This window comes from Heterocephalus glaber, unplaced genomic scaffold (genome assembly GCF_053883595.1).
Source record: "Heterocephalus glaber isolate CG9 unplaced genomic scaffold, H.glaber_assembly_v1.0 deba00000738, whole genome shotgun sequence".
NCBI classification, from domain to species: Eukaryota; Metazoa; Chordata; class Mammalia; order Rodentia; family Bathyergidae; genus Heterocephalus; species Heterocephalus glaber.
In genome coordinates this window covers 16,588,125-16,600,842 of record NW_028258161.1, presented here as the reverse complement: position 1 = coordinate 16,600,842, position 12,718 = coordinate 16,588,125, and the positions used below count along the sequence as shown (strand labels likewise).

Sequence of the window (12,718 nt, the reverse complement as noted above, 5' to 3'; positions counted from 1 at the left end):
TGGGCAAACGGCATGTTTAGGGTGATTTCACAGTGTGAATACTTAGTGAGTGAGAATTGTGCTTCAGAAAATATCTGCTTTAGATAGAATTTGGCAAACTTTCTCATTTCTGAATGTTCTCCATTAACAGATAGCAAATGTCCTGCTGTTTTTATTCATCTAATTGCTTGATATTATTGTTTCTGAACCAGTAACGAAAAAAAATGTTATTTGATCAAGCAGAATCTGCCTCATTGCAGAAGATAATTTATAAATGCTTACAGAATGCTTGTACATGTATATTTTGTGTGGTTTTGGTCATTTTATTAGGATTTTTAAATGCATATTTATTTATTTCCAACTGGGAACTAACTATTGTTGAGTCAGTTTTGGGGTTTTTTTTGTTTGTTTGTTTGTTTTTTGCAATACCAGGGATCGAACTCAGGACCTTGCACTTGCAAGGCAGGCGCAGCGCCACTGAGCTGAATCCCAGCCCGTGACTCAGTTTTGAGAGCCACAAAAAGACTAAAAGCGCTGTTTGAGTTACCTGTGAAATGTTACGGACACAGGTTCTCTTAATTTAGATTAAATGGCATGTTAGCTTTGGTACTATATCATTATAAATTACATAATTGGGCCGGGGATGTAGCTCAGTGGCACTGTGCCTGCCTGGCAAGTGCAAGGTCCTGAGTTCGATCCCCAGTACCAAAAAAAATAAATAAATAAATTACATAATCATCATTGAAAGGTCCCCAGTGAAACAGAACTGTTGGATCTGTAAATATAAAGCATGTGTCCCCTCCCCTACACTGATCATTCATCAGCCCTGAGTCCCCAAACCTTTGTTTTTTGTTTTTTGAGTTTTTTTGGTACCGGGGATCGAACTCGGGTCCTTGCGCTTGCGCAGCAGGCAGTGAAACCCCCGAACCTTTGAAACCTCAGCATAGGTACCCACAGTTGATCAGAGCTAGCACTCCAGATAAACACCTGTTTTCTACCATGGACTTTTATCTAGGGGCCTGCAGGGGATTATGATTTAATTCTACAGAAGGTTTTAAAATATATTTATAAATCATTGAGGGCAGGAAAAGTACAGTAGCAATATTTATATGTTATTTATCTCCAAAAATGTATTCAGTATTTTTCCAAGGTGATAAAAATACCAAGTTTATAGCAAAAAACCACTACATTTGTTTTTAATTTTGGTTTGTTGGGCTTCTTCACATCCAGTCTGAAGTTTCCTGATGCTGGACAGATGTACTGAGCCAAAGTGATGTCAGGAGCATTTGAGCATTTCTCAAGCAGTTGAGAAAATTCAAATGGGGACCTGTCCTGACCTGTAGGCTTTTTATTCCTCTGGCCTTATTTTAAAATATCAAGCTCTGTGGTGGTGATTAAAATGCCTACTCTCATAACCTTTTTTTATCAAAAGATACGTCCCCAAAGCCAAGCTTAGTACTTGGCAGCCAGGCACCTTTAGAGAATACCTGGCTTTTAAATATTTGCCTTTCCATTTTGACCAGCATGATTAACTCTATTATTTTTGTTCAAGAGAACAAAATCACAACATCTTTTTCATAGACAAAATAAGTTTCTCAGCTGTGACTTCAAAATGTCACATTTGGTAGTTTAAAGCAAATCTCCAGAAGTCGTGCAGTTGTGCATGCCTTATCATATCAAGATCATAAAATTCTTGGCATTGATATATAAATCAACTTGTAATGTTCCCTTTGATTTCTTTGGGTCATGGGCAAGACCTGCTTCTGAAGAGAACCCAGGATGCATTGTCTAGCATGTTTTAAACCATTGCTTCTCCAACTTTAATTGGTATACAGGTCAGCAGGGAAGCTTGCTAAGTTGCAGATACTGGTTCATGAGGTTTGGGGCAGGGCTCAGATTCTGCAGTTTAATAAGCTCCTATGTAATGCTGATCCAGAGAGTCTGCAGAACACAGTTTGAGCAAAAAGTAGTTTTATTCCTCTTATGTTTAAACTTCTTGGTTTGTTTTATTTTCCCTCTAACAAGGTTACAAAGACCTCAGGCTTGAGACCGATGGAACCAAAAGATATCAAAGCAGTTCAAGAATTAATCAACAGTTACCTGAAGCAGTTCCATCTGGCTCCAGTGATGGATGAAGAGGAAGTGGCCCACTGGTTCCTTCCTCGGGAGCATATCATTGACACATTTGTAGTAGAGGTAAAGATAAAGCAATAATACTGAAAAGGACGGAAACACTTCCTTTCCAGGAAGACAGTAAAGTGCCAGTGTCTTTCCTCTTCCCCCACGAGGTGGAGAAGCCACATCTTTTTACAGTTTCTACTCTTGGACACAAATGGGGTTTTTTTCCCTTCATCACTGGGGATTGAGTCCAGGATCTTCACACTGAGCCCTATTCCTCCCTCTTTGTTTTTTGAGATAGGATTTTGCTAAGTTGCTAAGCTACTCAGGCTGGGCTCGAACCTGGAATCCTAGCTCAGCCTCCCAGAGTTCACCTCTCAGCCTGCAAGAGTTCACCACCACACCTGGCTTAAAGCTTTTTTTTTTAAAACAAAATCTGGAATTTGTTAAGATGATATCTCACTTGGAGGCTCAGGAGGGATTGAGTTGAGAAGTTGAGGTTTAATGTAGTAAATACTTGAAAGAGAGAAGTGGAATGGGCCAGTTGGAAGCAACCCTAGTGGTCTGTTGACAGCAGTTCCACACAGAAGTCTTTACTCAGCACTGGGACGGGAGATCTCAGGCCCAGATTGGGCAGTAATGGAGGAAGCCAAGGCAGGGGCAGGCAGGACATTTCTGAAGAACTGAGCAATCTAAATTTTTATTTCTAAAACAATGCAGGAGCAGCCATCTTGGTACACAGACCTGCATGTAGCTGGTCTGCAGCGCTTAAATGTTTTCATCACAGGTCTCCTTCACTTTCTGACAAACTATCTATAAATACTTACCATATTCAAAATTTTAAATTCTGGTATTTGTTATTTTATGTTTTAATGATACAACAATGGTAAATCCATTACATGTTACTTAAAAGTATTACATGTATTTTAAATGAAAAATATCTCCCAAACCACAAAATTAGTGAATCATCTTACATTTTTGCAAATCTCATTAATGTCCGATTTAATAGAAGACAACTCATTATCTATTTCTACTTTCACTCTATTGTAATGGTTAAAGTATGTGAAGAAAATATTTTGCATGAATTATTGAAGATTTGAAAATTAATGTTTCAGAAACCTTTTCAGATAATTATTTATACTTTCTTATCCAAAATCATGTCAGTGAATTTCCTTACTCTCTATGAAAATCCACTGGTGCTGTTTGCTTGTTTCGGTTTTCTGAGATGGGGTCTCGCTATGGAGCCCAGGCTGGCCTCAAACTCTCGGTGATCTCCTCCCTCAGCCTCCCAAGTGCTGGGATTTCAGGGGTGTACCGCCACGCCCGGCCACTGGCCTGGCTTGTGCTTTGTTTCTTTTCTTTTTTCTTTATGGTCCTGGGCATTGAACCAAGGGCCTCACACCTGGTAAGCAAGTGCTCGATCACTGAGGAATGTCTTGTCCTTTGAATGACACTTTTACTTGTGTATGAGTTTAGAACATCAAGTATTGGTCATCTGGAAAATGCTTTCTTTGAATTATAGAAGTCTTTCAAATACTGACATTTCAGTATGTGATATCAAAGAATCACATGCATGGGTATCACTTTTGTCACAGAGAAGTCTATAGTGTAGCTCACGGTAAAGGATGCAGAAATCTCATGTTTTATCCATGGCAACAAATCCTGCCAGTTTTTCCCTGGAAGTAACAGGCTCATAGCTCATGTCATTCATTTCCAAGAAAATGTGATGAATGTAGACTCTGAATGACCACAGGTTGGCAGCCCTGGGTGAAGGCGTGCTCATTCCCTGGAATAACGGCTGGCTAGCTCACCACACATGCACCTTTCATGGGAGAAAGCAGCCTTCTAGCCCTTAGTGCTCCGATGTCTGCAAACCCAGGGCACCTGCTTTTATCACTGACTGATAAGCACAGAGAACTGACTCCTTACTTGGCCTAGGAAACATCCCTTTCAGCATAGTCTGCTTTCTGGGAGCTTTATGCAAATCGCCAACAAGCACTTTGGCAAAAGTTCCAGCTCTGCTCTTTTCTGGCCTCCACCTCCCTTAATAGAGTGTGCTCAAACTGAGCCCTCAAGAAGGAAGTCTCACTTGTTTTTTGTGTGACAGGAAGTTATGCTGCGAGGCAGAGATCACAGTTAGCTGCCTGCAGTATTTTCAGGGAGACCCTTACGGATGTCACCTTCACCCCTCAGAGCTCCAGTGGAAAGCTGACTGACTTCCTCAGCTTCTACACGCTCCCCTCCACGGTCATGCACCACCCCGCCCATAAGAGCCTCAAAGCTGCCTACTCCTTCTACAATATCCACACGGAGACGCCGCTGCTGGACCTCATGAATGACGCACTCATCATAGCCAAGCTGGTGAGCAGCTCATTCCTGTGTGTGCTGTCTGGTTCTCCACACACGTACACCAGCGGATGTAACAGAGGGGAAGTCTTATTCCATGCAGGTGGAATTCGCCCAGGTCATTCTTTGTTACACTATTGCCAAGTCATTTGTAGAATTTTGCTAAGATTTTCTTTTAAAACTGTTGTGGCTGTTTTCATCATTAATTTTACTGCAACTTCGCAAAACTACATTTTCTATAAATTAAAATTTGTAGTACTAGGGATTAACCCAGGACCTTCACACTGAGTACATCCCCAACATTTATTCCTGTTTTTTTTGGAGACAGGGTCTCACTCAGCTGCCCAGGCTGGGCTTTGATTATGGTCCTCCTGCCTCGGCCTCTCAGTGCTGAGATCACAGGTGTGCACCACCATGCCAGGCTACAAATTAGAAACTTTTTAATGATTACTAGGAATACATAAAACTGATAATCTGAAGAATACAGAAAAAGACCCTATCATAATATAAGAAAAATACATGAGTAAATAATCTGCAGTAAATTCATTAATTCAGGTAGTCACTGAATTTTAAAAGGAATTAAATTCAAAATGTACCTTATTACGTTATTTTTCTGTTTCCTCAGTGTAGAAGTTAGTATACTTATTGAATTATTGCCACAGATAAACATTTTTCCTTTAAAAAGATTTGAGCCAGGTGTGGTGGTGCTCGCCTGTAATCGCAACACTCAGGAGGCTAAGACAGGAGGATTGCCATGAGTTTGAGGCCAGCCTGGGCTTCATAGTGAATTCAAAGTCAGCCTGCACTACAAAGTGAGACCCTGACTCAAAAAAACAAAACAAAAAAGTCTGAATCAGGTGACATACTGTACACTGTGCTGATAAACATTGAATGTGGAAAAATAATTGCTCATGAGAAATTAGAAACAGTACATCAAAAATGTCTTCCATAGGGCCGGGGATTTAGCTCAGTGGTTTCGCCACCTGCCGCACAAACTCAAGAACCTGAGTTCGATCCCCAGTACCAAACAACTGTCTTCCTTGCACTTTTCTCATATTTGATCACTGAAAAGTTTTACAAATCTGTTACTTTTGGTACCGGAGATCGAACTCGGGTCCTTGTGCTTGTGAGGCAGGCGGCGGAACCGCTGAGCTAAATCCCCGGCCCAATCTGTAACTTTTGAATCGCCAAATCAACATTATCCTCAGATTTCCTGTTTTCAACTACCATACTTCTTCCACATCATCAGTAAGTTATTTAAGGTAAAAACCTGAGAAGTAAAATTTTATGTGCCTCCTCATCCATATCATATTGTACATAGTATTATTACCAACAATTTAATGATTTAATTTATGTATTTGTCAGCAGGATGGGATTGAGCCCTGGGGCATTGTACTATTGAGCTACATCCCCAGGCCTTTTTGTTTACTTGAGACAAGGTCTTGCTAAGTTTCCTAGGCTAACCTCAAACTTGTCCTACTGGGATTACAGACATGCACCGAGCCTGGCTAAGAAATGTAGGTTTTACCATTAAAACTGAAATTTACTCCCAGTACCAGCCCAAGACAAGGGTGCCATTTAAAGTCTTTGGTTCCTCAGCAGTACCTTCAGCTAAGTCAGGAACTTAGGCCAATAATTAACAACCTGGAAGTGGAACCATCTAGACATCTGTCCCTTCTGAGCCAGGATCACAGTCGTTTCTGAAATCTTATTTGTATGTAAATGCCAGCTATGAGACTACATTTTTTGATTCAGCATTTCTGAAATATCTCGCTGACTTCATCAGATTCACTGGTAGCATTAGAAAACAATTTTGAACTGAATTCCCAACCGGAACTATATGCCATAAACATTAAGCTCCATTGCAAGTTCATATGCAGTCTGTTAGTAGAGGAATTAAGTATTACACTGAAATGTATATTATAGAAGATGCTACAGTCCATTGATGTTTTACATTTTAAATCTCTTTTACATTGGCAGAAAGGATTTGATGTATTCAATGCACTAGATTTGATGGAAAATAAGACCTTCTTGGAAAAACTCAAGTTTGGTGTAGGAGATGGCAATTTGCAGTATTACTTGTACAACTGGAGATGTCCAGGAACAGATTCTGAAAAGGTAAGGAAGTCTTTGTCAAAGCTCCGTCAGCACAGCAGATTTGCTCGGATAGCTCTGTGCCTGCTTCCCTTCAGGCTTTATAAAGAGCATTTGAAACACTCACTCACTGAGTCACATGAGGATTTGATTTTCCTCTGCCTTGAAGTCTTGCTATCATTCTATTTCTTCCCTCCATTTAGGTTGGCCTTGTACTGCAGTAGATGGATCTGCTGATCTCTACAACGCTCACATCCTCAGTTGTTAATATTCTATTTAACAATTCCTGGAACTGCCATTCCAAAGAAAAGTAAAAGCACAAGTGAAACTGAAATAGTAACAATCAGAAAAAAATGAAAAATGCCTGTATGAGCTCTACTACACATTTCTAGCTAGAATGTTAAAATCTGTCCAGATTTTGCTGTTTACCCACTTGTCAGAGGGATGAAAGGGTGCAAAGAGCACATTCCTCTAGTTTTCAAACTTTCAGATCTTTTGGTGAAGAAGGTATTTTGCCACTCTCTAGAAATGGGACTCTTTTTCTATGGACTAAACAGAAGTCACAGCATTGTGTAAGAAAATCTTTGCTGCTTTGTGGGGATAAACTGTTGCACTTCTATTTATTAAATGGTGGTATATTTGTAACAGAACAAAGGGTCCACTTGGAGAACCCTGACATAGAGGATATCTAAGATGGGGCAGTATGAACATGGACAGGGGCCAGTGCATTTATTCCTAAGCAAAGTTGCCAAGCCAGTACATATACAGATTTGTACTTTGGTCTTCAGCAAGTCATAGATCACTTCAAAGGCAAAGTTTTGGGGCAACACTTGAGTGTGCTCTCTCAAACAGCGTAAGGCCCATGACCTGCTACTTGCCCACTGCTGCACCATCTCCAGGATGTCGTCAGCAACACCCAGGAAGGTGAGGGCGAGGAAATAAAAAGCCTAAAGTTAAAACTAATGCCTGGGAAATGTATTAGTGCTGTCAGCACATTGATAGTTCGAATGTTTCATTACTTATGCAAAATTGCACATATTCCTTTATGCTTTTCATTTATCATGAAAACTGTCATGCAAATGGAAAATGTCTTCTTTGTAAATAAGTATTCATAATTTTGTTACTGGTGTTTTTACCTAGAATTTGAAAAACTTTCACTATGTATATATGTGTATATACTCCCAGTAATCCAAGGGAAAATAAGATGCTAAACAAGGCCAAATAGACTGGCCTTAAATACCACAAAATAGATACTTCTTACTGTACCAGTGCCTCACTGTTTAGTCCAGAGTAAATTACTTGTGTTACACAACACGATGGCATTCCCTTCATTTGTTAAGTAGCCCTTTGAAACAAATCATATCAGGGAGAGGCCACCAGAGTATCACCATGGGCTAATTCTGGCCCACTGCCTGTTTTTATACACCCCACAAGCTAAGAATCGGGTTTGTTTGTTTGAATGGGGGAAAACCATCAAAAGAATAAATTATTTGACACATGAAAATTGTACAAATTCCCAGTTTTGGCATCCATGAGTTTTACTGAAACACAGCCACACTTTTGCTCAGGTACTTACTACCTACGGCTTCATGCTGCAAAGGCAAGCTGGGTAGTTGTGACAGACTGACTGGATGGCTCCGAATCGCGGTTTGTGCTAAGGACTGAAAACCAAGGCTGTGGTGCCCGGGACTGCTAGAAGGGACACCTGGGCCCGTGGTCAGGACTAGCACAGTCCTTAGATGTGGTGCACAGCTTTCAGATGATTCAAACCAGGCACACTGCCATTCTTTCCCAACAGGAGAAAGGTCAAGGAGCAAAGCTACTGCTTCGCTGGGACTCTGAGACACCAGCATGAAGTAAAAATGATTTTCACTTAATCCTGAATCACAGCTGAAGTTAGGACTTACATCCCCACTCATTTTTTATGGGACAAAGTCTTGTGTACAGGTTTTCAAACAATTGCAAAATTGCCAGAGATTTTGTCACAAGCTTACCTCATGAGGAAACTGATATACCCATCGCTTACTCATTTACATGTTCTAGCTGTTACAGAATTCATATCACGTAACTGGATCGTTTTAAAATTCTGTAGTTAATAACTACATTGGCCTATTCCTAATTTACTCAGATTACCAGTTAACCTTTTAAAGTAGAAAATCAGCAAAACTGTTTATAAAGTAGCCGTTAGATTAAAAAAAACACAAAACACCTTGTTCTATACTGTCTATAATGGAAATACTTATTTTTTTGGAGAGATGTTCTTGCCATGTAGTTCAGGCTGGCCTTGAACTCAAAGCAGTCCTCCTGCCTCAGCCTCCTGAGTGCTAGGATTACAGGCATGCATTGTCATGCCTGGCTATTGTGTAAGACATCCTGCCTTTTAAAAATCCTAAACTGTGTGTTGTACATATCAAACAGAGCATCTATGCTGGGTCCTAATCTTAAGAACCTAACATCACCTAAATCCACATCAGAGAATCCACGATCCTGTTGTTTTAGTCCACTTGCCACACTTTACCTAACTACCATCATCATATTGTTTGTGGTTTATTTGGTGCCAGAAGTCAAATCCAGAAGCGCATGCTAAGCACGTGCTCTACCACTGACCTTCACCCCCAGCTCCCATCATGCTCTCTATGTATGTCAAATTTCCAAGAAAGTAAAGTACCTATATACAGAGCGAGTTCTAATTAAAATATCATCTCTGTCCATAGCAAGCCTTTCTCACAAGCCCACAACTATACCTACCTATAATGAAAGCCAAATCAACATAAAGTGAAAAAGTGATTGCTTCTGAGGACAGTGTACTACTTGCATTTAGTATCTTTCCTTTAAAACTGATACTGCTTCTCCAGTTGTTTCACTGACACTACTAACCAGAACCATGTCTACTGTGACTCATTTTCCAAGTTTGGTAGAAAAACGTTAAGTGTTGTAGCATTCAGATGTTCTTGCTAACAAGCAGTGTACCAGCCTCTAAGACAGTGAATTTACAAGAGCATGGATATTAGTTTCAATAAACATTTCTTTTAATACTCACTTTAATTTTTTCTGAACTTAGTGTATTTAAGCTTCAGTACATTTGTGCCACACAGTTACAAAGACTTGTATTACACATCTGAAAAGAACATTACCACACAGGATCCCAAGAATATATGTAAATGTAGCTCACTTTAAGGCTTCTTTACATGGTGTCCTTTTACAAATTGCATAAAATGACAAATTTCTCCAAGATTACTTCAAAATTGTTTTCTTACTTTTGGGTGGTTTCCTGATCTTATTAGGGTTGGGAATCAGTTTCTTTATTTTAAGCGGTTGTAAGGCTACAGCAGAACCTAGCCTCCCTTCAACAAGTTTTCTCTTATGTTTTGAGGGGTCTTCACATGAAGTTTCCAGAACCTCTTTGTCTTGGTCATCCAAAGATTCAGTCTCTCTGTCTTCTCCAGAATCTTTGATTCTCTCCTGAAACCATGGTACATTTAAACTGGGCACTCGAGGAATGATAGCTCTTACTTCGTCTGCAAAGTCTGAGGTGCCCTTTCTGAACCCCAAGGCTAGCACACATTTTAAGCCAATGACAGGGGCAATTCTCTCACTGAGCCGGGGAACCTGACAGGCAGGGACTGACCTGCTTAAGCTGAGCTGGATCAAGTGCGAGGTGATGATAGCAGGCTTTGCTGACTTACACACAAGAGCTAAGAGCAGATCGCTGCTCTCCAGGGCCCTGGTCACCTCGTTAATACCGATGGCGAGCTGCCTCCTGACGTGCACGGGTGTCCACCCTGACACCTGCCGCTTGGCATCAGGCTTTTCCTCCATTAGGTCCTCAGTCATACCAGCATCCAGGCTGCATTTTTCTCTGCCTTGCTTTTGTGTAAGAGGTGGCCTTTTCCTTTTCTTTTTATCCTCTATTTTCTGAAGTCCAGTAGATTTGAACCTGTCCTCAAGTGTCTGTAATATGAAGTGCATGTCCTCTCTCTCCAGGGTGCTCCAGCAGATGACGTATGGGTTGCTCAATGACGTCTTCACAGTCAGAGGTCTTGTCTTACGAACAGAACCCCTTCCTGGTGCTTGAGGAGCAGCAGCCATTTTGAAAACCCTTCAGAGAAGCAAAATAATAATGGAACATTCATGTTAGCCAGAAACGTCCTATTTATGATAAGCTATAGCAAACCTGATTACAGAGGCCCAGTCAGGTAACCAAGCACCACTTGATCTCTTTTAAGATGAAGTAATTTTGTCCCCAGTACCAAAAAAAAAAAAAAAAAGATTAAGTAATTTTGGTTTGCCCAGCATGTGCAAGGCCCTAGGTTTGACCCTAGTAATGCAAAAAAGGAAAACGAAAGATGATTGTTATTTTAATTTTCCTCATTTTTTCATGTAAATTTATATTTCTACATATATAGGCAATATGGAAAGTTTTAGATTACTGCATCAATCATAATGAAATTGCTTATTTGTTCACTTATTTGTTTTCCATTTCAGGGATGCAGGTGTAATTCAGTGGCAGAGAGCTTGCCTGGCATGCATGAGGGCCTGGGTTTGCTCCCTAGCACTGCAGGAAAAAAAGTCCAGTTTACTTTAGTGACTATATGGTTTAATCTTACAGATTTCTTAGCATTTACAAAACTGTTGTCTAGCTGTGCTTCCATTCATTCAGCAAATACTTTCTGTCCACCTTCAGCAGCAGATGGTGTTCTGGTTATTAAGGCTTGTGGTGAACAAGACTGTGGGCATCTACAGAAACTGCCATCTTTAAGAGCCCGAGACCTCTGCAGTGATTAACCAACCAGGTTTCATTTTAAAATTGAAAACGGCAGTCTATGATTCAAATTTCAAGTAACACTTTCACTCCATCTGTTTGGAAGTTTCACTCACTATTTGGCCCCTATGTTTCCTGTGTATCCTTTCTAAAATATTTGATACACATCAGCCATATATGGCCCTCTTCTCATGGTTATTCCAGGCTGATTGGCACTTTCATGAAAACTGGGAAATCTAATGAAATTTAAAGATGCTGGTTCATTAAGGAGAAAGACAAGGGCTTCTACAAGGGCTTCTGGTTGGGCAAATGTTATAAACCACTTGTCTAGAAAACATATCCTGTTTCTCCCTCCCAGAGGTAACTGCATATTCTCTTTCTCCTCAGTTTTCTTCCTCCCCTTCCTGGGGCTCAACTGAAAATCACAGGGAATCACTTGGCCAAAGTAAAGGAAATAGCCCCCCCCCTCCAATTAAAAGGTGCATGTACAAGGCAGGCAGTGTGTCCAAATGTATTAAAACACTTTCTCTGTGTATTATTTCATTCTCGCAGTAGTCATGTAGAATTCTTGAATGGGTGAATGAGGAAACGGATTCACTGTTCAAAGTCATAGCTAGTTTTTCTAAATTTTCTGTTCTTTCAATCCCGGCTTCACCTCAAAAGTAACTGGTAGCTTTAAAAAATACCCAGATGGTTCTTACCACACATCTACTGAATTGGAATTTCTGAGAGTATGGCCCATGATACAGAACAAAATTAGGGACTGCTGGTATGAGACAGACATCCTTTCTGACCTGGACAACCCTGTGGAATAGTCTCCTAACACCTCGTTTCTGATATTCTTCCTGGTGACCATCCCACAGAAAACCAAAATTGTTGGGGTGATACATGAAACCCTGGTCATGTCAGCACGGGCCTTCTACCTATCTGTTGCCCAAGCTGCTCCCTCTGTGGCAGCCACACTGGGCACTCTCCCCACGCCCCACTATCTCTATACTGCCCTCAAATTCAGGGAACTGGAAAGAAAATAGCACATCCCCATCCAACAAAGTGATTGCTAGCAGTTGGCACTGGGTTACAAGTGGTTGGGAAGAGGGAAATGAATGAGCAAAAACCCCCTGCCAGTCATATACTGTGTCTGAGCATCACATTTACAATTTTGTACTCTGTGGCCAAGGGATAGCAAGGTAGGCATTAACTCCTCTAGTCTGCACAAATCCAGTAGGAGAAATGAAGAGTGAAGTAGTTCACCAAAGGAGAATCTCATGCAATATAATCCCTCCCAAAATACTGACAATAGCTTCAGGGGGAGAGAAACAGGAAGGGCTTACCAAGACGCCTCGAGCTATTAATGGCTGGGGGCTTTTGCTGCCTCTAAGATCAGGTGCAAACTGTAAGGTGACTGATATTCAAGGCCCT

The 12,718-nt window shown here is 40.8% G+C and overlaps 2 protein-coding genes across 4 annotated transcripts in view; one reads left to right on the top strand and one right to left on the bottom strand.

Moving 5' to 3' along the window:
* Positions 1–9,582, top strand: part of Nmt2 (N-myristoyltransferase 2) — a 48,353-nt gene extending 38,771 nt beyond the window's left edge. For 2 of the 3 annotated variants that reach the window (XM_087207063.1, XM_004861756.4), the window contains 4 exons: positions 2,005–2,175; positions 4,291–4,458; positions 6,424–6,561; positions 6,741–9,582. In XM_087207063.1, the coding sequence (XP_087063189.1) occupies positions 2,005–2,175; positions 4,291–4,458; positions 6,424–6,561; positions 6,741–6,761 (498 nt within the window). In that variant the 3' untranslated portion in view covers positions 6,762–9,582. The remainder of the gene's footprint in view (positions 1–2,004; positions 2,176–4,290; positions 4,459–6,423; positions 6,562–6,740) is intronic. The other variant, XM_021242089.2, reaches the window with a different exon arrangement.
* Positions 9,545–10,626, bottom strand: Rpp38 (ribonuclease P/MRP subunit p38). The gene has a single exon (XM_021242093.2). The coding sequence runs from the start codon at positions 10,624–10,626 to the stop codon at positions 9,772–9,774; it is 855 nt and encodes a 284-aa protein (XP_021097752.1). The 3' UTR covers positions 9,545–9,771.
* Positions 10,627–12,718: the final 2,092 nt, after the last annotated feature.

Bases quoted from the DNA above. Each gene is read 5' to 3' on its own strand.
- Rpp38 (XM_021242093.2), bottom strand. From the start codon at position 10,626: ATGGCTGCTGCTCCTCAAGCACCAGGAAGGGGTTCTGTTCGTAAGACA.